The sequence below is a fragment of the Culex pipiens genome, chromosome 2 (assembly GCF_016801865.2).
Source record: "Culex pipiens pallens isolate TS chromosome 2, TS_CPP_V2, whole genome shotgun sequence".
NCBI classification, from domain to species: Eukaryota; Metazoa; Arthropoda; class Insecta; order Diptera; family Culicidae; genus Culex; species Culex pipiens.
In genome coordinates, this window is record NC_068938.1 from 16,202,635 (window position 1) to 16,229,413 (window position 26,779).

Here is a 26,779-nt window from a genome sequence, read left to right on the forward strand (position 1 = left end):
AATTTGTTTGAGATGCTCACTCATGGTCTGTACTAGAAAGAAATTTCGGATAAAATTAGAAACGAAAAATGTTGGCCAGGTGGGCTTTTACCTTTTTTTAGGGATTTTTTTTTCTTATGGTAGGTTAATCAAACGGCTCTAACTCCAGAACCATATTATGAATCTGGATGAAAATTTGAGGGGTTGTAGAGCTCAAAAAATGCAATTTTTGAGATAAATAAAAGGTATGAAAATGAAAAAAATACCATATTTTCATTTGAAAACTGTGTATTTTGTTGAAAAGTCTGGCCACATCCGAAAACAGATGGATATTTCGAAATTTGCGCGGCAACTCGCCCAGGTTCAGCACACTAGCTTTCATCTGCATTTAGAAGAATCGAAATCGGATATATGGGAGCTGAGAACGGCGCGATACAATATTTTGCAAAATTTTACCACACACGAACATCACTCGACCTCGACGGAATTTATTTTCTCAAATTTCGAGGGTTTGAGATAGACGAGTTCTGTCAAGGTGAATTGATAGAGCGTCGAAAATCGATGCAGTGTGATTTTTGGCGATTTTTCCGATTAAAATTCATGCTAAATCGTGTTATTTACGAAGATGGAAATGACGTCCAGCCATAAAGTAATACCTATACATTCTTTAGTAAGAAAGGCAAAAATATGAAATTCGGTACTAATTTCTGGCTGACGACATAAAAGTGCTGAGAATATAAAATACATAACAATCATTTGTGTCTAAAGAAAAAAGTTTTTAACAGAAAAATATAAATTACCAACTCAAAAATGACTAACAAAAATGGATTCAGAACAAAACTGCTATCAATCAGTGAATAATCCATTAAAGACCTTCATTTATCGGTTCGTACTCATTCAAACGTTAAACCGACATCAGTTGATTGGTAATTCCATTTCTTTTTATTTCCCAACAGGCCCCATTTTTTCTGAAAAGAAACCCTACATTTTCCGCACTACCCCCTCCAGTGATTGAAGCAATGCAATGCATTTAATATTTAACCATGCGATAAGCCACTTTTCGATCGCACGCAAAAGAGCAGCACATCATGATGTCACCACCCCCACGCCCACCGCAGGGAAATATGCCCAAATTAAATGTAAATAATCGCGGATTAATTGCCAAACCCGCACCGACACTGACGCTGACACTGGTTCTGACAGCCACGGCGGTGATGGCGTTGATGACGTTCCCCGGTGGCCACGCGGCTCCCTCACTCGCGTCCAAATCCTGGCCACCGATGAAAAATTACGACATTTGGGGAACGCCCACCGCTGGTGGTGATCAAGGGGACCGGCGTGGGGTCTCGCGGGACGCGGATTTATCGTCGTCGTCGTCGTCGTCGTCACGGAGGATGCTGTCGGGATTTGACCCCAATTTGGCGGATGGAACCAGATTTCGGCGGAGAGGTTGGACTGGTCGGAACGGCGACAGTGAGTCCGGCTTTGGAATGGAAGGCGGATTAGCGGGAGAGAGTGATGTCCTCGGATTAGGCGAGAGGAACGACTTTGGATTCAATCGGACAAGAGGGCGGAGTGCAAAGGGTGAGTGTACTAGAGTATGAGAGTTCTTTTAATAATTACGTATTGAAAGTTTATTTTATCCTGCACTTTTTTAATAACATCAAGAGTTTGCAAATACATATATGAGCAATTCTCCCCAAATTCCAGAAATGGATTTGATTAGCATGTTTTTGATTGGCTCAAACTTTTTTAGGGGCCTTCTCTATGACAAAAAAAAAAACATTTTGAGTCATTGATTCACCCATTTAAGTCTTATATAATTTTTGCAGCAGTCCATGGACGTCCATACAGAAATATTCGAAAATCTTTTGAAGGAATTTTTCTGATAGATTTGTTGTCTTCGGCAAAGTTGTAGGTATTGCTAAAGACTAATCAGAAAAAAATAGCGCAAGGATTTTTGTTTTCTGATTTTTAAATTTATATTTTTCTCAAAAAACAATTACCTGAAGTCATTTTTTTTTATTTCTGGGTTAAATTAAACTTTCATTGCCCATTTCTCGAAAACGGTACACTTTATCAAAATGTTTTTCTTTTTTTTAAATTTGATTTTACATTAAAACTTGTTGTTAAAAAAATTGGATTGGAAGATTATTTTTTTCACAAAATAACACATTTAAAAAATAATAATTTGGCGTACAAATCAGAGAAGTTATTTTTTTTGAGAAAAAAACTTTATTTATAAATAAAAAAAAAAATCCAATGTACATAACGTCGATATTTTTTGTGCAGAGATAATAATTCATACCAACAGATACTTTTTTTCTTCTTATAAAAATTGAATCTGTTTTTGTGAATCACTTTTTATAAATAGGTTGATAATAATATTTAATTAAAAAAAACCATCGATTTATAGATTTGTTTACAAAAATTAAAGTTTGTTAAAATGTGTTGTAAGGTTTGCTATTGCTTGCTATATTTTTTATTCATTTTAAGAATTTGTAACTGTTAGTATGTTTATATTTCAAATAGATTTTTCAAAACGTAAACGTGATTTGTAAAATTTAATATAAATTTGTTTATTGATCAATTCTAGAAAATTCATTTCAAAAATCAAAATTTGAAGAGATGAAAAAAAACATTACATACCAAAATGTATAATTTTTTAAAGATTTTCATCACGTTATATGTTAATTGTGTGCATCATAATGTGATTATAATCATAAAAAAAACAATTTATAAAATTAAAATTAATTTTGTAAATTTTTCAATGCAAGTCTTACACGCAAAGAACAACTGTTAGCGGATAATTTTTATCTATGTTATTGAATTTGAAAACATTCCACAAGATTGCTAAATCGATAACAATTTTCTTAATTTCAAGCAAAATGTTTCCGAAATTGTTCACAATTATGAATTATTACTTTAGAAAAAAATAAACTTTGCGGCATGTTAGCCAATTATTAAACATTAAAAAATCACGTATTCCATAACCTATTAGTAGGGCTAGTGATTTTTCGCGATTTCACGGAAGCCGCGTAATCGGTGAAATTTGCCTTTGGCCGTGAAATTTGGGAAATACCGTGAAATGCCGCGAAATTGGAAATGTTCAATTGATGAATCGCTACTCAGTGCAGTTTAGCTTTATTTTTTAATTCAAACATTTTAAAAGATTTATAACAAGCATTTTAAGTGCAGTTTACAAATAAAAAAGTTTTTCATATCAGATCTACAATTATATTTTGAAGATATTGTTCATTACAATATTCAACAAAATGCAGATAGTTTCTTTATTCCACAAAATTTTAAAAAGACTTTAAAAGAACATTACTCAACATTTCTTTAAAATAAAACGCAAAAAATAGCTTTTTTATTTTTAAATTTTTGTAAAATTTGTTTTAATTAATCAACGATGAACAAATTGCATTTTAATATTTTGAATACAAATTATGTGTTTTAAATCAATTGATTAGTAAAATAATACATATTGAAATCATATTTGTTAATCATTTTGCAATGTATTAAATTTTTTCATGCATTATCAATAAATCTTTCCTTATTTTGCTGAATATTTACGATTATTTATCTGAAATTCGTGAAACAATGTAATAAACATATGTTTTATTTTATTTTGACAAATGCTTCCAAAGGCATGTTAAAAATCTTGTGGTGTGTTTGAATTAAAAAAAAAAACGATGTTTCAATACAGTGAGGAGCAGTTAGATAATTGATTATTTCGAATTTCGCGGCAGTATTTACCAAATTTCACGGATTACGTGGCTTCCGTGAAATCGCGAAAGTTCTTTAGGCTTAACACTCTACTGCCCAAATTTTTTTTTCGAAAATTTTTATTTTTCCCGTGTTCAGGAGGTCATTTTGAGCAACTTTTGTTCTACGAAAACTTTACTTCTCTTGTTTTATGTTTTTCTTGTTTCATTTTTAGTATTTTAATTTGCATTTATTTTGTTTAGTTTATGTTTGTTTTTGGTAGTATTTGGCCTACTCTACAACCTCCTATCATTACATTTTGCCTATCAAATTTTCCATGTTTTTTTTTACAGTAATTTTTTCAATTTTTTGCATGTTTTTCACATTTTCTGCTATAAAATGGAACCATTATCATTTAAATTGTAAATAAATGCATAGAGGCATAGTCTGGGGCACTAGAAAAATTACTGCATACTTCTTTTTACTTAAAATATAGGAAATGTTAGTAAAAAACACAGCCAAAGTTGACCCCTAAAAAAATTACATTTTTAAAAACATTGGCAAAGTCACATAAAACAAGTCAAACTTCCAACCCAAATTTTCCAAAATTTTGAAAGTTCTTCTTTCCAATGCTTTTTGAAGATCAAAAATTGGTTCAAAAATGGATTTTTGGCGATTTTTTAAATCGAAGCCCGTCTAGAGGCGGGGTTGGGTTGTAGAGGGTTAATTATATAGTTCCGTTAGTTATATTTTAGAATTCCGTAGAATTTGAAGTAATTTAATTGATTGAAAAGATCCATCGAACTGCTTCATAAAATGTTAAAAAGGAAAACACGGTACACTATGTTTTTTTTTTACTTTGTAATGTTATGTTGATTAATATCTAATCAAGTTTCTAACGTCAGTGAAAGTTGAAAAAATCCAGAGTCAGCAAACAATTCTTGTTACAAACTGCAATTTGCTTGATAGTACACCATACCTCATGTCATAAATTTATGAGACAGTCTGTCTGACAAAACTTCACTCTCATTTAGGCATATGACATGCATCATCGCCTAAGATCCACATGGTCGTACTTGTTTAATTTAATCAAGGTAAACCATCTCGCTCGTGATGTCGATGCCAAAGGAGAATGCTCAGTTCACGCGCGGAGCACCGGTTTTTGCTTCATGCTGGATGTGTTTTTCGAGGTTTTCCCGCGCTAAGCTCGTCAAGCTGGAAGGTTGATCAGCTTTATCGCTTTACCAGTGAATGCATATTTTATGCTGGTGGATGCTGTCTGTGTGCACTTCCTCTTCCCGCGAACCAGGTGAAATGTGGGGGCAGAGTATGAGGAGTATCCGCCCTTGCGAGGCTGCTTTATGTGAGAGCTCTGACGGATTTGATGTTGGGACAGTGATTGTCAGAAAATGTACTTTATTATCAGGCTTGAGTAATTCAATTTTTTTTTCCAATTTTCATAAAGTTTGAGAGATATTAAATCAGATATCTTTTCCTAAACTAAAAAATCTGCTTGAGCACCACTGGCATGGTGCACCAAAAAAGACCATCCACAAGACCTCGACACATCACATCTTCAACTCTTGTTTAGCGACGTGGCGATGTTTTGCATAATCGTTTATGGTGGTTGGATTTGTCGGGGATGATTTCCACATTAATCCTTTTGCCGGCAACAACGGTGGTGGGAGCCTTCCGGAAAGGATTAAAATGGAGAGCAATTGGCTTTGCTCGTAATGTTACAGAGTACGAAACCTTGGATGCAATAAATCGAATTTGTATCGCATTAATACCTTGCCAAAGTTTAAGAGTTTTTTTTTAAATAAAACTTGATAAAATCTATCAAATGAACCCCGCTGGGAATATTCATGCAAAAAATATTGTAAAACTCTTTTAATAACAACATTGATCACCGGTCATCAATCTGTCCAATCTCGTGCTCGCCAAAAACAAAACACCCCGAAAAAAATTCCCAAACAAAGCCCATTTCCAAGTGCCATCAGTTACACCGATTAATATGAATTTTTAAAATGTTATACACCCTCCCCTTCACCACCCTTTTTTTTGTTTTGCAGTGCTCAACTTTTTCCCGGTCCCGGTGGACGACGAGTGCCTCTCGGAGGACGGCCTGCGCACCGGCCAGTGCATGAACGTGTACGAGTGCCGCATCCAGGGCGGGGCGGCCCGTGGCCAGTGTGCCCTCGGCTTCGGCGTTTGCTGTATCTGTAAGAAGATCCCCATCTCACCCCCTCTTCCCTTAATTTTAGCCTGCTGATTAATTCACTTTATCGCCAAACTTTGGGGTTAATTTTGAAACTTTTTTTTTGTTCTGCTTCTTTTTACTCCCTCAGTCACGGCCACCTGCGATCAGGAGATGGCCAACAACATCACCTACTTTCTGTCGCCGAGCTTCCCGGCGCTGCTACCCAAGGACATGTCCGTCTGCAAGCTGAAAATCAAGCTGATGAGCGAGGAAATTACCCAGCTTAAATTTGATTTCGTCCATTTTGCATTGGTAATTTTATTATAAGGGGGTTTGATTTTAGAGGGGTTGGTGGTGTCATTGCACTTCTCATCTGATGAAGTGAGCTTGATTTTAACCTGTTGAATGACCAGTAGACTAATATATTGGTGCAGGCTCAACTAGAGGGGGAGCATGAACTTTGGAGTTCCCTGAAACACAGGCACTTTGAATATTTGAAACATATTTAGAACGGCCCGGTTTTTCTCCAAAGTTTGCACGGAGAATTATGGCGATTGCATGCATTATGTCTCAAGGGGCGAACCTCATTTATTTTCTATACAAACTTTTGAGAAATCCCATCCGGTCCTTTCTAAATATTTTTGAAAAATTCAAGGTGCACGTATTTCTTGGGACCCCAAAGTTTATGATTCCCTTCGAGTTGTGCCTGCGCTGAATTTGCTGGTGCCGGTGTAATTAGTGGTACCGTAAACCGGGGTGACTTTGATAGGATTTCAATTTGTTTTCAAAATATTTTCCAACAGGTAAGGTTTTTTTCAAGATTATTATTTTAAAAACATGTACTGGGGTAGACTACACAAAGTCCATGCACTATTTGGGAAAAAATAAGTTTTTTCAATAATGTTTAGAAAAATAGTTACGTTAAAAATTCTTAGTTTTAATTCCGGGGTGACTTTGATAGTTATAGTTTTTCGTGTTAAAATCATATTCAAGATGTTCAAACTTTATTTGTACGCTTAATGTACCATCACTAAAGTAGCTGATTTAGTTTTTAAGAAAAAAAAATCAATGTTTATATTTAGTTAACTAAGTGTATAAGCTTTTTAGCAAAATACATATAAATTTTAGGTAAAATTGTTAAAAAGTTGGAATTTTGCCTGAAATTTGTTAAAACTAGTTTTGTTTGTAAAATTATCGATTTATATTGCATTTTATACTGAATTCGAAGCACGAATCATAAATTTTCACATTTTACATGAAATTTGTTATGCTGAAATTGCTTATAAATTTGGAGATTTTTTTTATTATGTTACAAAAACACATATTATTTATTATTTACAAATTTTTTTAACCTTCTCCTAGTGGAAAATTGTCCAAAGAATCCGAAAATGCATTCCGTTTACCGATTAAAAATCATGTTCATTGAGAAAATCATGACACTTTGAGTAGTTTAAAATAATGACTTTTATCAACATTTTCTCAACTATAGTTAACTAACTTTTTAAACTTGTCAACATTTTATGAAAAGTTCTTTTTGAGGTACTTTGAACACTTCTCTACCACGGTCAGGATGTTTCTAAACCATCCCTTACGTATTTTAATTGTTCTCTTCATTTTGCGGAAAAATTGCAAACCTATCAAAGTCACCCTGGCTATCAAAATCACCCCGTTTTACGGTATTTCTTTCTTTTCAAAAATTGTTGAATTTATAGGTTTATGGTTTCTGTAAGTTTTTAAGTAACGGTATTTTAAAATAGGTTTCTTTTTTGTCAAAATATGACACTGGCCCTTTTTTGGGTTAAATTAGTGGTTTACTGCATTATTTTCTTAGAATATTTTGAAATCAAGACAAATATTTAGTATAGTTTTAAATTGTTACAAAAAAATAGACAATATAATACGAAATAAGGTATTTAGAACAGGGTGGACACCAGATTTCGATTGTCGAATTCCCGGTTTTTCCCCGGTTTCTCCAGAAACCAAAAGTAATTTTGCCAGCAAATTTGTCATGAAATAAACATGCTTTTAGTCTGACCTGAGTAGGTATCAAAATACTTTTAAGCTTTTAAGCATACTTTTAGTACAGTCAATTTGTTAAATATAATTGTTTTAAACTTCAAATTAGAGTTCTGCAACCCCATGTTAGTAAAATTTGAATAGTTGATTGCCTATTAAATAAAAAAATGCATTTTTTCAATATTTCAACACCGCCATATTGGCAGCCATCTTGGATTTAAAAGTTTAAAATCTCTTAATAGTAGTTTATGCAACAAGTCGCAAAAAGAGGATTTTTTCAGCACGAGTCGTACATTTATCCAACGAGGTTCACCGAGTTGAATAAATACGAAGAGTGCTGAAAAAATCAAGTTTTGCAACGAGTTCCATACAACATTTTTTGCAATTCCGAAAAAACACCCATTGAGTGAAATTTTAAGTCAAATTTTCATGTATATTGTCAATTAATCATTTAAATCAAAAAAATGTTGAAAAGTGTTACTTTTCAAAACAAGTGCTGAAAAGTTCAACTTTTCAGCACCCATTTCAGTGCTGAAAAGTAGAACTTTTCAGCATTTATTTTGTAAAGTGTTTCTATTCGATTCCGTTATTTTTGGTACAGAAAAGTAGGCTATTTCGTCGTTCAAGAATGACAGGAAAAGTAAGTAGTTTCACGACGGAATTGCAAAATAGTAGTTTATGCAACAAGTTGCAAAAAGAGGATTTTTTCAGCACGAGTCGTACATTTATCCAACGAGGTTCACCGAGTTGGATAAATACGACGAGTGCTGAAAAAATCAAGTTTTGCAACGAGTTCCATACAACATTTTTTGCAATTCCGAAAAACACCCATTGAATGAAATTATAAGGCAAATGTTCGTTTAAATAAAAAAAATGTTGAAAAGTGTTATTTTTCGAAACAAGTGCTGAAAAGTTCAACTTTTCAGCACCCGTTTCAGTGCTGAAAAGTAGAACTTTTCAGCATTTATTTTGAAAAGTGTTGCTATTCGATTCTGTTATTTTTGGTACAGAAAAGTAGGCTATTTCGTCGTTCAAGAATGACAGGAAAAGTAAGTAGTTTCACGACGGAATTGCAAAAACGTAGTTTAGGGGTCATAGGTACTTAAGCTCAACAATAAAAAATTAGGCAACGAAAAAATATTTTTTATCGTGATTCGATTATCCGAAGTGAAATTTTTCCGAGGCCTTCGGATAATCGAGTCTGGACTGTAATAGCTTTCGAAAGTTTGCTCCTTTAATCTCCATAAAATTTTGGATTTTTCATGTCCAATATTTAGCTTTTTTTCAAAATTAAAAATAATACCTTGATTTGTTTTACGGAATTTTGCAGATCTTTACTGGAAAGCAGGAAAACGATTCTTCCAAAAATTAGCAATTTAATTGATTTAATAAAAATCAGCTTACTCTTTCACCGAAAGAGTCATTTTGCATCATTAGTTTTTAATAGTTTTTAATATAGCAGCCGATGCTGTTCATACAAAAATGCAATTCAAATATAAAAAAAATCTTGAAACGTTTTTTTCTGATCGATTTTGTTTGTTTCTTCGGCAAAGTTGTTGGTTTTATGGAAAGAATTCTAGAAAAAAAATCGTAGAAAATAACCAGTTTTTCATTTTTTCTGTGCACAAAATAATCTTTTTTGGATGATTTTAATAACTGGAAATGAGTATTTTTCGTTTTTTCGAATACTTTTAAAATAAAATCTTACAAGTTTATCAACTTGAGTAGGAGATAACGAATATAATTTAAACAATCAAGAACATGTTGTTTTTTACCTTAAAATATATTTTTTGTATTAAAAGTTTCTTTATTGCTATAAAAATTTGACAAACGCTGAAAATATAGTTTTTTCAAGATATCGGAATCCTTACCATAAATCTAATATATATATATTTTTTTTTGTAAATATGTACATTAAACTCATAAAATATGAAAATTTCCCCAATGCTAAATAAATTCAATGTTTCAAAAATAACTTCATGTTTCAAAAAATCTTAAATCCCTAACATTTCGGGATTTTTGAAAAAGAAATAATCGGATCTGATAGATAAAAAAAAATGTTTTCCTCAAGGATTTATCATCAATCAGTAAACATTTATAAAAAAATAATTCAATTGTTATGGCTATTTGCTGTAAATAACTTTGGCCGTAAATAACTTTAGTCTTTCTTTAAAACCAGCCCGAAACATCAGAAGGATATTAATATTTTTTCTAAAGACGTCCAAATTAACATGGAAATAGAAGTCTATAATCAATTGCAACAATTTAAAACTAATTTTCCTGCGATTTAGGAAACTAATTCTTGCATGTTTGGGCTCGTATAAAAATATTTGGTTTTTTTTTGTAAAATTCCTATGAATAGTACCGCACAAAATGTTATTTCTCGAAAAAAATAGTTTTATCGGTACTAAAACTTTTAATTGCCAATCAACTAAACTGCGTTCTGAAACACTTTTTTTTCAAGTGTTAAATACTGTAAACATTAGAGTGACATTGATAGGATTTCAATTCAATTTTCAAATATTTTTTCACCCCGGCTCTTAAAGTCGTCCCGGTTTATGGTACTTGGCTTGTTATTTAATTTTTATATTTTTTGTCCTCCAACGTCAACTTTTAAAAAACACTTGAAAAGACCTTAAAGAAAATTGCATTCAAAATCTGATTGTTATAAATTCCACCAAATGGTTACATTTTTATATGGTTTAAATAATATTGAAATACACTCCTAAATAAATGTTTCATTGATTTGGCTGTTTTTTTTTTTAATTTCAAAAATCATACGGTTGTGTAACACTCATATTTGATGGAATATAGGCAATTTCTAATAAAATAAGAAAATAAAAAACTTCTTTTCGAGGAAAAAAAATATGCTCAAAACTTATATTTTATTCCTGGTTTGTCAGGCGATTTCCTAGATTTAGAAATAATTTTGGTTTTGCATTTCATCAAATACATCAATATAACTATTTTACTGCCCATAATTGAAAATTCGGCTATTATGCCAAATCAAGTATTCCGAGAAAAACGCGTTTTAGTGTTTGTCACAAAATCTCCATCAAGGCAATTTCCCGTAAGAGTGGCATATTAGCCGTTTGGTTTTTCGCATCGGCAGCCAAGTCTAAACACTATTTCAGTGAAATTCAAGTTCCAGGAGATGCGTTGGAACATCCTCTACCACCTGGTGCTAATATCTCGTTTTTGCCAAAAGTGGATATTATCCGTTTTTTCAATGGTGGGCAGTTTAAAACTTCATGATTTTTAATAGAAAACTGAAATAATTTTGTGAATTAGAAAAAATAAAAATTATTTAAATCTCATTTTCTCCCCAGGGCCAACCCAACCGCCGAACGGGCATCTGCGACGGCGACGTGTTCAAACTGGCTGGTGGCGTGCTCCCCTTCAATCTGTGCGGCCAAAACAGCGGCCAGCACATGTACTACGACCTGAGTCCGAAGGCCCGTGCCGACGAGGAAATCGAACTGGAGATGAACTTTTCGCCGCGCTCGTTCGCACAGCGTCTGTGGGAGATCCGGGTGACGCAGATCCCGTTCAGTCAGAGGGCACCTAGTGGGTGCATGCAGTATTACACGGGGAACGAGGGGATCATCCAGACGTTCAACTTTGCCGAGAACGGACGGCATTTGGCGAACCATAACTACAGGGCTTGCATCCGGCAGGAGAAGGGCATGTGCTCGGTGGCTTACGAGCCGTGCCACGAGCAGTCGTTCCGGATCGGGAATCCGCTGGAGAGTAGTTCGGGGGGAGGTGGGGGATCTGGGGTTGGTGGTGGGGGTGGGGCTGGAGGAGCGGCTGCTGGAGTTCCTGGAGGAGGGGTGGGTCCGGCGGGGACGGGGACGTTTACGGATCCTGGGATTGCATCGGATCCGTTGGCACCAGCGGCGGACATTCCGGCGGCGGATGCCGGTGTTCCTGGAGAAGCGGATGCTGGTGAGACTCCTGGACTGTTGGACAGTCCGGCGAACGATGAGGGAGTGGCTGCGGACGAGCCCGCTGTTGATGATTCAGTGGCGGACGAATCTTCACCGGATGAAGCCCAAGCGGATGATCCGGATGCCGAGGAGGGGTCCGGTGGTGGGGGAGGAGGATTCTTTGGAAGCTTCTTCCCGTCGTTCTTCTCGCGACGAAGTATCTTCGACTCATACAGTAGCTTTGAGGGATCTCACCGGCAAGGTCGCTACGCGCGTCAGTTTGGCTCGACCTGCACGGATCGAATCACGCTGCCTTGTATTGTGGAAGATTTCATTGGAGCTGGCATGGGAGACGTCCCGAGCTGCAGTCCCGTGCACTGTGGCAACTCACTGTGTCCGCTCGGGGTGTCACCCTGCCGGGTGGAGACTTCGGTGACCCCGTTCGGGTTGGGGATCCACTTTGGTGAGGGGTTGGACAAGGGAAGCCCGGAAGACAATATTGGGGCGTGTTTGCGGTACAACCAACTTCCGTGTGCCGAATGACAGAAAAACTCTAGATTTAAGCAGTGCGTGTGGTTGTGAACGAGAACGATAGATTATTTATTAGCTGTGAGTGTCTGCCAGTAAAAGTAAGGCTAAATTTATGTTCGATGAGCGGTCGCGGTCTTTTTTTTGCATGCTTCGAAACTCCTCCCCCCTCAAACAAATCCATAAATAGCTATAATTTGCATACGGCCTGAACAACCAGACACAGACAGCAATATCCTGCAGGCATTCAACCAATATTAAAAGGACAACACAAATTGTTTCTCCGTTAGCCGACTGTAAGTAGGTATATGAAAATCGAATAACCCTTCCGCGAACATTTAGTATCTAGAATCCATTGCTAGACTCGTTTTTTCAGCATTCGTCATAGTTATCCAACTTGACAGGGCTCGTTTAGAATAAAGGTACAACTCGTGCTGAAAATTGAGTTAGAAAAAAAGGGTTGAGGGTTAATCAGATAAGAGCTGCGATTATCGGAAGTACATTGAAGCAGATTTGCCCGCTCCTCGAATCACTAACTTCTCCAACCTCGTTCCTCTTCAGGTTAGTCAGCATTTAGAATCGTTGAAAAAGCAATATTCTTTTATGGGCTGACTTAATGCTTTATTTATGAATTCCTGTTGCAGTTTGCCCGGCTTTGCAACCCCCGCTGCTGCGTTGGTTGGGCTTTTCTTGGTTCCGGCTGCTTCCGAGGATATCTGCGCTGGTTTAAATGAAAATTTAATCCAGCAATTTTACGATGCCAGGCGAGGGTAGAGAGGCGGAATCGGTCCGAAGTCTGTTTGCATTGACTTTGGTTGAAGTGTTTTTGGCACTGGAAAATGGCGCGTGACGACGGCAAAGACAGTGGAGTGTTTATGATTATGTTGGCTGGTGGTGGGAGAGTGTCCTTCCAGGAAGTTGTGGCGACTTGTGGCAGGGGAAATTGAAAGCAAATTTTCTTCAGTAAAGGTCGTTGAGCTAGGGCTATTTATTTAACATTAAGGTTAATTCCAAAGTGATGTTTGAGAATTTCATAGATAAAATCGTGAATAATTTCTTCACAGGAATTTATTTTCAATTTTCGCAAAATTTGTTTGTAAGTCTTGAAAATATAATCTGTTCTAAGGAAAGTTTATCAACCTTTTAAAAAATCTCATGAAACATTTTTGGAAATGATTTATAGAACGTTCGAATTTGATTAAAGCAGCAAACCAGAAGTCCAATCTTCAATGTCTCTTAGACAATTTTATAGCAAATTTTTTGAACTTCTAAAATAAAACGGAGCCATTTTTCACAAAATCTGTAAAATACTTTTCGATAGCAAATTAAATTTTACATCAAAAAATGAGGTCAGTTGCAAAGTAACCGCCGACCTTACAAGTCGCATTCTCAACGCCAGTCCGCAGTTTGTGTGCGCGTCGCCGCTTTTTTTAAAATGTGCACCGTAGACAAAAACAGTGTGGTTCTGGATTTTTGTCAACTCCAAAACCAACCAAGCCCAAAGCTTGTAAAAAAATTTCTCGCAGACCTTCAAGTAAACCAAGAAAACTTGCGAGCATTGCAATTATGCAATAGAAGAAAAATAGCCGTGTTGCAGTTCGCCGACTCAGCAATGGCCTCGTCCATCATCGACAAACCTCTGGTATATCAGGGTTGCAAAATCCCGATTTACCTGGACAACAACGCTACGGAAGTTCGTGTGCTTGACCTACCTCTAGGCATAAGCAATGATGACGTAGTCAAAGTGATGAGTAAATACGGCGAAGTTTTGACCATCACCAACGACCGCTGGATTAACTTCTTCCCAGGAATCCCAAATGGAGTTCGGACCCTGCGGATGTTGCTGAAACAGCCAACGCCGAAATCAATCACTATAAACAATGCTGCTGCAACAGTGACGATTATAGGCAAAAAATCGCTTTGCAAACTCAAAGCAAAGAACAAAAAATGTGCGGATTCGAGTAAAAAGGTGGACCAAAAAAGCAGTACACAACCGATTGAACCCGAGCCAAGCAGCAGCAGCAGTAAAAGCAACAACAGTAAACCAGAACAAAATGCAATGGAAACAAGTGAAATTGACGAAGAAGACAACGATGGATTCGAGACCGTGCTTTCTAAGCACACTCGCAAAACTCGGAAGCGCTTACAGGCATATTTGGATGCGGATGACGAATTGACAACAAATCGACGAGAGATGGCTGAAGAAGAAACAACAGATGAAGAAGATGAAGATGTCATAAAAGCAAAATATTATAAGAAAAAGTGTTGTGAGATAACTTCTAAATCCCTGGAAGAAGAGGACGAAGAAAAACTTGAAGAACTTGATAATTCACTCTTGAAATATTCCGCTAAATATTTGAAACATAGACAGAAATCGTTAGAAAAAAGGCATGGTAATAATTATTGAAGTGATTTTAAACTCTGTAATCTTTCCTCTTTCACTATCCACCTTGAAGAGATGAATGCACAATGGTGTAAAGTCTCTATAATAAAAAAAAAAAAAATGAGGTAATTTTTTTTGTATAAAATATCGATTTTTTCAAAAATCACCACTTTTTCAAAAAATCATAACTTGGCGGCAGGTTTTTTGACCATACTTTTCTATGGCTCAAAAGTTGCGGGGTTTTGTCCCCTAAAACATATAAAAAAATCTCGAAAATCTAAAAATACGTATTTTGGGAAATTGAGTTCTTGTGAAAAAAAAGTTGATTAAAAAATCTGAATTTCTTTCCGTGTACCTATTTTTTTTCTCAATAGTCCTCAACAATACTTACAACTTTGCCTTGATCAGAAAATTCACTCAAAAGTTACAGCTGTTTGAATATTAACGTTCCATTTTTGTATGGACAGCTGCCAAAATTGTATGGAGACTTGTATGGGTGAAACAATGACACAAAATAGCATCTTTGGTCAAAGTTGAGCCAAATAAAAAAAAACAAAAAAAAAATGTTTGAAATCGGCCGATTTCGTAGCTCAAAATTCTTTTTGAATACTAAGTATTCAACTGTTTATCTATTTCCACAACCAAATCTGAATTTCAAGACCAAATTTTGTTTTTTTTTTCAATTTCTGGAATTCCCGGGACAAAAAATTAAAATTCCCGGGATGCGGGAATTCCAGGTTTTGGAAAAATCCCAATTGATTGGGAGTTTTTTGTACAAAACTTATAAAAACAATAATTATTTGTTATCTAATATTCAAATGCCAAAAAATACCTGAAATCAAGAAAAACTTATCCCGTCAGGTGTTTTTTCAGTTTTATGGATTATTTTTTTTTTCATGTTTTATCAAATTAATTTCTAACTGGCCCGCAAGCTTATGTGGGCCTCAAATTTGGCCCACCATTCAAAAACTTTGAGTACCCCTGATGTAGAGACTTTTATTTAAAATTGTTAGGAGAATCGTTTTTGAAAATTTTGACGTTTAGACCACCTAAAAAAACAATTTTAGGAAATATTTTTTGTATTTTTTTAGGCGATTCTCCATCCTAATTTTTTCGTGAGTCGTTTTGGAACATCTTAGGCTGTTTGCACAAAAATTTTGAACGAAAAAAATCGTGGGCTCACCTTGAAATTTTACTTTAAACTTAAAATCAAAAAATCTCATAGAAGTGGCGTGTTTTTTTCGTTCATTATATTTTTTTTCAGAAATCCCGTCAAATTCAAATTACGAATACAAAAGAAAAAAAATACGAAATACAAAAATATTTAAAACACTTACGCCCTTCTCGAATGTCATTATCAAATGCAACTTGCTCCATTAGGGTGTAATATCAAAATCGATTTTCCAGCACAGCAATTTTTCAGTTCCTTTTGGGGTCCTAAACAACTCCCCAAAGTTTGGGAACGATTGGTTTAGTCCTCACTTTGCGCAAAGCGATTCAATTTTCCATATAAATTTGTATGGGAAAACCCATTTTTTTGAGTTTTGATATTTATAAAATCCACGTTTCACGCTGTACTAAAACCGGATTCATATTCGAATGCTCTGGAATGTGCTCTACAACTTTCCCGAAGAGAGTATGGTGCTAGCTTGTCCCTGAAAGAAGATACAGCGTCCTCAAAACTCGTCTAAAACGTGATTTTCGAGCAAAAAACACGTTTTAGACGAGTTTTGATCACGCTGTATCTTTTTATAGGAGCAAGTTAGCACCATACTCTTTTCGGAAAAGTTGTAGAGCACCTTCCAGAGCATCCGAATATGAATCCGGTTTTAGTACAGCGTGAAACGTGGATTTTATAAATATCAAAATCCAAAAAATGGTTTTTCCCATACAAATTTATATGGAAAATTGAATCGCTTTGCGCAAAGTGAGGACTAAACCAATCGTTCCCAAACTTTGGGGAGTTGTTTAGGACCAGAAAAAGGGACTGAAAAATTGCTGTGCTCGCTAAATTTGGACAATTTTATTTTTTTCCATACAACCATATTACACCCTATTGATCCATATAGGGGAGCTGGGGGTAAGACGGCCACCCAACTGTTTTAATAAGTATACTAATGAATATTACTAAAATGTTTAGCAATACTGTTCATCATGCTAAATAATGCATATGGAGTCACCTTTGCCAAAAATATTGTTTGAAATAGTATTAAAATAGCTCAAAATAAACAAATAATTTTTGAACTTGAAACTGGATGTAATTTTCATGAATTACAACTTATGCATTTTTTGTTAGATAACAATATGTTTTCCTGTCTTCAAATAATTTTTTAAGTTAAATTGAAGTTTTCCCTAGATTATGTCCCTCGGAAAAGTTTTAAAAATGCAATGAGCTATTTACAAAAAATGTTTTAAAAATAATAATTTATTTGGGGGCAAGACGGCCACCTCCTCCGGGGGTAAGACGGCCACCCGTAATTTGTAAATTTTATTTGATATAGGTTATGTTTTTGACGGCTTTTGACTATTAAGACATATTTGTAGATAAGGAAAAGCATTTTAAATAAAACTATCCATTTTTAATCAAAATGCTGTTGACTACCGTTTCGACAACATTTTTTACTGTTATATAGCAAAACGCATTGAATAGTATGAAATCTTATCAAACTTTTCATAAAAATCGATAATTTAATATTGTTTACCAAATTTTGATTTACTTATTCGTATCAAAATACACAAACTAATTATTTTTCATCAAATTGTGTTTGTTTTGTAGTAAAAATTCACAGTTTTTCATAAAATGTGGTCGCAATAATATGAAATTCACAGAGCCAAAATATGAAATTTTTTAAACAGCATTTTTCTTCACATTTGCAACTTAATTTTTTTTCAAACCAAAATAGTTATGATGTTCAGAGAAGTCTGTTCAACCAACCATGTAGGTATTTGGGGGGATTTAGCAAAGTTATTAAGTTAGTTTATAGCACTGACCGTCTTACCTCACATGGGTGGCCGTCTTACCCCGCGTATTTCATATATATATACGACTTCAATTATTTTTTTGAAATTGCTGAAAAGTATTGAAAATTGGTTTTTAGACCAACTAATTTATGTCATTTCTATAATGGACTAGTAGTAGAACAATATGTACGTAATTTAAGATCAAAATAATCTGTTGTGTAAATTTTATGAGACTTCTCCCTTAGGGTGGCCGTCTTACCCCCATCTCCCCTACACAAAATGGCTTATATAAGCGTAGGATATCATGTCTACAAAGTTTCATTGAAATCGGAGTGGGTCGGGTACAACCGATTCCCTATTTGACATGGAATTGCTCGATATTGTTTTTTGAAGTTGACTTTGAACAAACAACTAAATAAATAAGTTCATGTTATTTGAAAAACACATAAAATGTTGCTTGATAATCACGAAAAACTTCAATTTAAAAATTTATAGCGTTCTAGGCGTTTGGATATTCAACTAAAACTACATTTATTTAGATTAAAACCATCTCTTTATTCATAAGTCAATATTTTGAAAGTAAATCTGCTGAAAGTTGCAGCACAGCACTGTTTAATTAATTTTCATATTTTGTTTAGCCTGATGCTGATAAACTCTGTGCCATTTCCTCATAAAAACGAACAAAACCAACCAACAAAAAGGCCGTGCAAGCTTTGGCTTTTCTTAGAATATCTTTTTTTCTGTTTTATTAGAGAGTAAGTTTGTTTGTCCCTTAGGTCTAATGCGTTAAAATTTAAGGTGACATCTTCGGCGAACTTATCCACATCCACTTGGTAGATTTATGTGCTTAGAAACACTCTCTTATGTTTTTTTTTGTTTGGTTTTCGTTACTTGTTTTATTTCAGCTTAGTGACTTTGCCGTTCTTCGCTGCCGGTTATCGCTGCTCAGTAATCCTACTTTTATCACATTGAATGCTTTTTCTTTCGATTTGAAAATGGGTTTTGTTTTTTTTTTTCGTTAACATAAGTCTACTAACAACATAAAATATTTATTTTTGCTTGTTTTGGCCAATCGCTGCACGCATTAGAATAAAAGTGTTTTTTTTGTAAGCGAAATTTTTAGATTTGTTGGTCCGTTTCTTAGTTGCAACCTGCCACCATACCTGCGAATGCTCGTGACCCGTACTTGAGAAAGTTGAGTAATTTTAGCTAGAAATTGGAAACCTGGCTTTGGGAGGGTAAAAGAAGTTTGTACTCTTTAAAAGCGAGTATTTTTTTGTTTTTGTTCCTGCAAACTTGCTCTGCACTCTAATCCTGTGGACTTAAATAATTTTGTAGTTTTAATTGAGCTTTCATAAGATTTTTTTTTGTTCAAATTTCTTACTCAATCAAGAAGTTAACTATATAAAAGCTATCAATACTGATGAATTATGAACCACTGATGCGTTTAAAAAAAGACTACCACTTGTTAAAATCTGCGTCCAACGACTAGTTTTAAAAGCTAGAGATTACTCGAAAATATTTACAACTTGTTGGATTCTATAATATGTACAGAAAGCTAGCTAGTATCCCATAGTTTGAAGAATGTACAAAGCGGAGCTTTTAAAAATTTACACATCCATTTCAAAGCAAGAACAAATCTCCTAAGAAATAGTGAAAGTTTTCTTCATTTGGTGTTATTTGCGTTCGCGACGCCACTTACGCTAACGCCATTAGCGTTACCGTTAGCGTTACCATTTGCGCTGACAGCCGCCGGTAGTGCGTTGTTGGCGTTTGCTATGCTGCTATTGTTGTTGTTGTTGTTTTGGTTGATAATTTTGACGATAGATGTCGTGGTGTTGGACACCGGCGTCGTTGCGGCCCGCGGTATCAGTGCCGGTGGTGCCGGAGTAGGTCCCGGAACGCTGGTGGCCGCCGTTGAGGTCACCGTTGGTGGACGCACCTCGAACGTGGGTTTGCACATGGCCAGCGCCGGGTTGGTGTGCAGACCGACGTTTTTCGGGCACATAGCCACGATGCTGGCGCCGATAGGACCTGGGGAACGGATAAGAAGGGAGGTGTTAGGTGATTTGGTAGATTAAGGGAGGATTTTCCATCGACCATTGAAGAACAACCAGGTTGAGATATTGAGAGCAGTTTTTTTTTGTTGGACGTTGCTCGCTACAGTTCCATGCACTTGCAGTGTTCTGAAAAGTGTTGAGTGTTGGTTCTAATAGTTATACATCGATCTATGGTCTAATACATAGAATAGCTACGTGCTGAGAAAAGAAGTTGGGTATGTTATTTTTTACTTTCTAGTTGTAGCACAGATAAATTCAATCTTACTTCACGACATATACATTGAGCTGAGCACTATTCTAGACTGTTTTACGTGCAAAATTGGCTTACGAATGAAAGGCATCTGTTATTCCTACCATATGAGATTTCGAACATTATCGTTTTGTCATAATTTAAAAATTTTGCATTCATTTGTTTTTTTTTTCATAAACATAGGTCTCGATACAAAATTGCGGGCTCGACCCATACATACAGGAGAGGAGGAGAAATGTCCTGGTAGATTTGATGTATCTGACGAAATTGTAGGTTATGATTAAAACCTTTCAGAAAAACGTTACTTAACCCACCCTTAGGTGGTTGGTGCCTTCCTCACATTTAGAGAGTAATGCTATCCAAAATAGATACAAAAGGGCGGACCTTTCAGTGTTCTATCAACTTGATTCATACCATCAGATTGGGTGGGTAGTCAGATCTTCATAATTCAGGGCTCTTATGTACTTATAACTTTTGATAGGGTTGCCAGATCTGCAATCTATTGAACTCATTGAAAAGGTCTTTTGATTACCTATCCAACGACAAGTCGCAAGATAGATCCGGATAACGTTTTCATCGAAATATATGAGATCCAGCCTCCCAAAAATTGCATAAATAACACTTAAGTGCGTATAACTTTTGATAGGGTTGTCAGATCTAGAATCTATTGAACTCGTTGGAAAGGTCTCTCGATTACCTATCCAACGACAAGTCGCATGGTAGATCCGGACAACGTTTTCATCGAAATATATGAGATCCGGCCTCTAAAAGGCTCTTAAATGCTTATATTTAAATGCTTATAACTTTTGATAGGGTTGTCATATCTTCAACGTCTTGAACGCGTTCGAAAGGTCTTCTGATTACCTATCCAACGATAGGTCGCATGAGAGATCCGGACAACGTTTTCATCAAAATATCTGAGATCCGGCGTCCAAAAAGTGCATAAATAACACTTAAGTGCTTATAACTTTTGATAGGGTTGTCAGATCTTCAATGTCTTGTACGCATTGAAATGGTCTCTTTATTACCTTTCTAAAAATGTATAGCATGACAGGTTTTCTTACAAAAACCACCCTTTTTACAATCTTCCGCACTTTTGTTAAAATCGTTTTTTTAGCATAACTTTTGAAGTACTTAACTAAACTTTATAATTTTTAATAGCGACTTATGGGACCCCAAGACGGATCGAATGAGACCAAAACGGTCCAAATCGGTTCAGCCAGTGCCGAGATAATCCAGTGCAAATTTTTTTGATCAACATCCCACCACACACACAGACATTTGCTCAGAATTTGATTCTGAGTCGATATGTATACATGAAGGTGGGTCTAGAAGGTAAAACTAAGAAGTTCGTTTTCTGAGTGATTTTATAGCCTTTCCTCAGTAAGGTGAGGAAGGCAAAAATGATGCGCTTATAAAATCTTGTGCTTTAATAAAGCCTATGAAAAACTTCATACTAATGGAGACGCCTGGTACTAAATAAAAATAAAAATCAACATTTGAAAAAAACCTTTTTTTGATAGTATTTGTTAATAAAATATAAAAGAAATTTAAAACATTTTGAAATACGACATATAACGCTTATCCACAAATTAGCCACCTCGCGCATCCTGCTATGATATTTAGATTTTTTTTGAATCGAACATATTCTTAATCAGGATGGTAAAACACAGCTTTCTATATATAAATCTAATGGGTGTGCTCGATTTATAATACTTTGCTTCCTCCATACCGAAGAAGGGGAGTTAGTTTAAAATTTCTAGCCCAACTTTCTTTTTTTTTATAATATTTTTTTTCTCTTTGTAACGGTCTTTTTACTGCTTTTATTTGTTGAAAATATCAATAAGGCCGTTGCAAATATTATTCAAAGTTTATGTCGCCCCCCTCTCTCAAAATTGGTCCAAAAAATCAGGAGGCAAATAAAAAAATATTTAAAAAAACTTGAAAATTTTAATGGGAATAGAAGTTTAATCAACTCAAAACAATCTTAAATGCCCTTTTTTGCATTGATAATTATATTTAGTATGTTTGGGCTCGTTTAAAAAAAAATTCTCCCACACATAAAATTTTCGTCAATACTTAGAAAATTTGGAAACTTATGATTGCAAATCAACTGGACAGATGCATTTTATTACACTTTTTTAATTCAAGTGTTGAAACCGTGGCCTGTAATTTCAATTTTTATATTTTTTTATTTTTTTGCTCTCCCCTCGACTTTGGGCAGAGCCGAGGGACATAAACTTCAAAAAATATTTGCAACGGCCTAAGGACGATTCAAAAAATTTAAGTAAAATATCGAAAATTTCAAGATATGTTCCATGTTTTAACAATGAAAATCGACACAAAAAATTATCGAGAAATCGTTTTTTGAAAAATTGCGTCTAATAAGATGGCAATTAGAAACACATTTTTTCACAAAAAGACTGTATTTAAGCAGCCAGTAGTCCAATTAGCAAAGATCAAAAAGAAAAAAATACAAACTACATTTTCATGCTTTTTGAGAAATCTTCTCTTCTTTCATTAAATAAAATATAAATTTTTGATCATTTTAACCAACCATGTACACAGAAAAAAAAATCATGGAAATGTGTAATTTTACCACTTTTCTGGTGTAATGTCACTTTTTCAGTCTAAATTGAGGTAATATTACATCATAAAAGAGGTAATATTCAACCTTCCAAAATTAAAGCTTCCAAATTTACATTATTTTTTTCTGTGTAGTGTAAAAGTCAAGTAAATCTTTCCCTGTTCCTGAGGGGAACACCCTTGAAGAGTATCGGGGCCGGCATTTACAAAGCGGATTCATTGGCAATTTCATTCTCAACTTAAAGTTAACATGTCAAGGTTAATGTTAACATTCCATAGGTCGCCTCCCTAAGGTGTCGTGATTAGGTCCAGTTTGTGACGATACACTACCTTCCCTTTACTAAGCAATCGATTCCAGAAGGGAAAAGATCACCAGTTGTGTTGGTCCGAGCCGAGATTTGAACCCCGATCTACAACCATGTAATGACCTTTATAAAAAAAAAAAAATGTAGTGACCTTTATCAAAAAATAGTAGTAATTTTCAATTGCAAATTTAACTTTGCCTGTTAAGTAAAATTTATAATTTCATGTGATTATATGATTGGCTTATTTTAAAAATCTATTTTTTCAAATTAAATTAAAACTCCGTAAATAGGTTTTAGATTTTTCCGCAACATGATGAGTTTAAATTAAATTCGTACGGAATGGTATGGTATCATACGATCCTATATAATTTCGTACGTATTGAATTTGAAATCTTCATTTTGCGGAAAAATTTAAAAACCTATCAAAGTCACCTCGGATTTGTACTATCGTAAACTCTAGCGCGAAAGATGTATATTTTGTTCCATTTAAAATATAAAAAAATAAAATAAAAAAAGTGTGCAAGGCTGGTACAAATTTAAGTTAAGGTTAAAATAAGAAAAAAAAATAAACGTTATACAATGATTTTAAAATAGTTGACACTCAATTGTACAATAGAAATAAGAATTATCAGCAATAATTATTTTTACTGTCCCTTGATTTACTGGGGATTTTTTTGGGAGGGGAGAGGGGAACAAAAATTTGAAATAAAATTTCGTAAAAATCAGATATTTCTTTGTGGTCATTTTTCTCAAAAGTCTTACTCGTAACCTACAACTTTGCTAAAAACACCATATTAACCAGAAAATTCCTTCTCAAGATACAGATTTTCGAATCTGTACATGCCAATGCTGTATGACCAGCTCACAAAATTGTATAGAGATTTGTATTGAAAAACTAATGATAAAAAAAGCTTTAAAGAAAGGTCGAGTTAAAAAAAACCTTGCTTATTACTCAGCTAATTATTAAAATGTTGACAACAGCGATTGTGGGTACTTCATGTGCCTAGTTAATCAACTGAAGCAACAAAAAATACTCTTCGAAATTTAAAATATGTTGGTACAGAAAAAGTGTTAATACATCGAAACACGAGCTGCTAAATACTCTGACAAATTTGTAAGAAGCTCCGCCATTTGATGCAAGAAGATGCCACTCTTTCATCTAATTTGGCCTCCATCCACGGAATTTAAAGTCATAAGTCATAAGTACCGTCATCATGGCTGAGACTGGGGGCGATATCAGTCATACAAGTTCACATAGTTTGCTCCAACGTCACCCATGCAGACGGAAATCGTTTTAAAATACCATCAATTATTATTAATTGGTCTAAGTCTAACCAATAATTTTGTGTCTCTCAATCATTTTTAACCTTTAAAATTATTTGAAACGATACCATTCCTCGATAAATTCCACGTGTCCTCTTCCATGGATTTGTGTGTGTAACTGCTTCTTACCCATGATACAATATTCACATGTAAAATATGGGCAAAACCGCTGTAATTTCGAGAGATCCCCTCGGCGATTGAAATTTGTTCAGGTTTCGGGGCTTTACGAGGGTGGTGGAGATTTTCCCGGCTCACACAACACAAACACACACAGGTCTGCTGTACGCCAGGCCCAGGCAAGCAAGGGTTTAAATTATGCAAAGCCCCAGTCGATTCGATTTGCATGTGGTTGCTGCGCGTTCCAAACATGAGCCGGGCACACACACACAGCTGGTAGAACACCTGTTCTATGCCTCCTCCCACGTGTCGTATTTGAGGTGAGTCACACCAAGGATAACAACTATTTGTCCTTTGCGTATGTTTTCGGATGCCGGATGATGATGATCTTCGTTTTTCGAAGCCCACAACCTGTGGCGTTTCGTTTTGCTACGAAATCCCGACCTTTGGGCCCGCTGATTGATATTTTTGTGGGGATCTCGCGAGTCAGCGGGGTGTGGAATTTGCGAAGCGCGCCGGAATTCGGCCTGAGGTTTTGATAACAGGCCGGATTTTATCCTTGTGGGAGGAGGATATTGGAAGATACGCGCGCGCAGATACACGCTGCGGGAATGGGCGAAGGGATTCCGATAATTCTGTCAATATGGGTTGGGAAGTTCGTTTGTTACGCGAACAGTCGAGGGATGAGGTGATCCTGGAATGGATATTGAATGGGAATTTCAAAATGTAGCTTAGGCTTCCAGGAAAAGATAAAACACATTTTGTACGTTTTAAAAGCTGATACTCCTTAGTAAGACTTTATAGCAATTCTGTGAGATTTTGATCATTCGATTTTTTTTTTGTATTTTTTAATTCGACTGAAACTTTTTAGGTGCCTTTGGTATGCCCAAAGACGCAATTTTGCATCATTAGTTTGTCCATATAATTTTTCATACAAATTTGGCAGCTGTCCATACAAAAATGATTTATGAAAATTCAAAAAGAACTTTAGTTAAATTTTGATAAAGTTTTCAAGTTATAGCCATTTTTAGGTAACTTTTTTGAAAATAGTCGCAGTTATTCATTTGTTTTTAAATTAGTGCCAATGTTTGCCCACTTTGAAAAAAAAAAAACCTTTTGAGAAGCTGAGAAAATTCTCTATATTTTGTTTTTTTTTTCAACTTTGTTGATACGACCTTTAGTAGCTGAGATATTGGCATGCAAAGATTTAAGAACAGGAAAATTTATGTTTTTTAAGTCTCATCCAAAAACACCCACCATTTTCTATTGTCGATATCTTAGCAACTATTGGTCCGATTTTCAGTGTTAAAATATGAAACATTCGTGAAATTTCCCGATCTTTTCGAAAACAATATTTTCCTTTTTTAATCAAGATTAACATTTGAAAAGTGCCAAATATTCAATATTACGCCTTTTAGAAATGATAGTCTTGATTAAAACAAATCGGACCATTAGTTGCTGAGATATCGACATTAGAAAATGGTGGGTGTTTTTGGATGAGACTTAAAAAACATAAATTTTCCTGTTTTTAAACCTTTGCAGGCAATATCTCAGCAACTAAGGGTCGTGTAAACAAAGCTCAAAAAAAAAAAACAAAAATATAGAGAATTATCTCAGCCCAGGCTTACCACTCAAATTCGATTTTCGAGTTCCCGACTTTTTCCCGACTTTTCTTAAACCTCGAAGAATAGGCATTTCTTATCTAAAGAATGATTTCAAACCAAAAACTCCTTATAAAAACAGTAAATATCAACCATCGAACAAAATTTCTAAATAAATTAAAAAAATCAAGCTATTGACAATTTTAGTATAAATAGAAACTTACAATATATTCCTAAAAATATACTCCGAAAACTCATAAAAATTTAAAATAAAGTTTTACCAGGTTTTGTAAATTTTGATATTTATTTTGTTGAATAATTTAAATATTTAAAAATTTAAATATTTTGATACATTACATAAAAACTAAAGTTTGATAAGAATAGCCTACAAGTTTAGCCACTAATTTTATGCGAAATGTTTAAAGAGACAAATCTTTTAAACATAAACTAAAATTTCCAGAAATTTATTTCTTTGAGGTTTGAATGTTTTTTCATATATTCAATACATTCAATACAAGTAGAACGAAAAACGTTTGAATTTTATTCGATATTTAAGTTTTCCGATAACTTAAATTTGGTAAATAATTTAAAAAAAAATAAAACAAGATATACTCTTGCTGGAATTATTTTTCAAATATTCAAGCATTGTGACAAGATAAAACAGAATCATATTTTTAAGCTAGCCACAATCGTTGAAATTGAGTTAAAATAAAATAAAAATCTTTAGATACAATAGAAAATTATGAAAATCTATGTTATTGATTTTTATGTCTTCAATAGCCTTTTTTAAACCAAATCTATCAAAATAATGGAAGAAACCTGTATTTTTAAGT

The 26,779-nt window shown here is 34.8% G+C and overlaps 2 protein-coding genes across 2 annotated transcripts in view; one reads left to right on the top strand and one right to left on the bottom strand.

Moving 5' to 3' along the window:
* The first annotated feature begins 809 nt into the window (after window positions 1-809).
* LOC120417744 (uncharacterized) lies at window positions 810-12,483 on the top strand. Its single transcript, XM_039579900.2, has 5 exons — window positions 810-864; window positions 936-1,563; window positions 5,760-5,909; window positions 6,036-6,199; window positions 11,233-12,483. The coding sequence occupies exons 2-5, from the start codon at window positions 1,068-1,070 to the stop codon at window positions 12,373-12,375; spliced, it is 1,953 nt and encodes a 650-aa protein (XP_039435834.1). The 5' UTR covers window positions 810-864; window positions 936-1,067; the 3' UTR covers window positions 12,376-12,483.
* A 6,114-nt stretch (window positions 12,484-18,597) lies between these two features.
* Window positions 18,598-26,779, bottom strand: part of LOC120417735 (potassium voltage-gated channel protein Shaw-like) — a 123,327-nt gene continuing 115,145 nt past the window's right edge. The window contains exon 10 of the mRNA XM_039579893.2: window positions 18,598-19,738. Within this exon, the coding sequence (XP_039435827.1) occupies window positions 19,371-19,738 (368 nt within the window). The 3' untranslated portion in view covers window positions 18,598-19,370. The remainder of the gene's footprint in view (window positions 19,739-26,779) is intronic.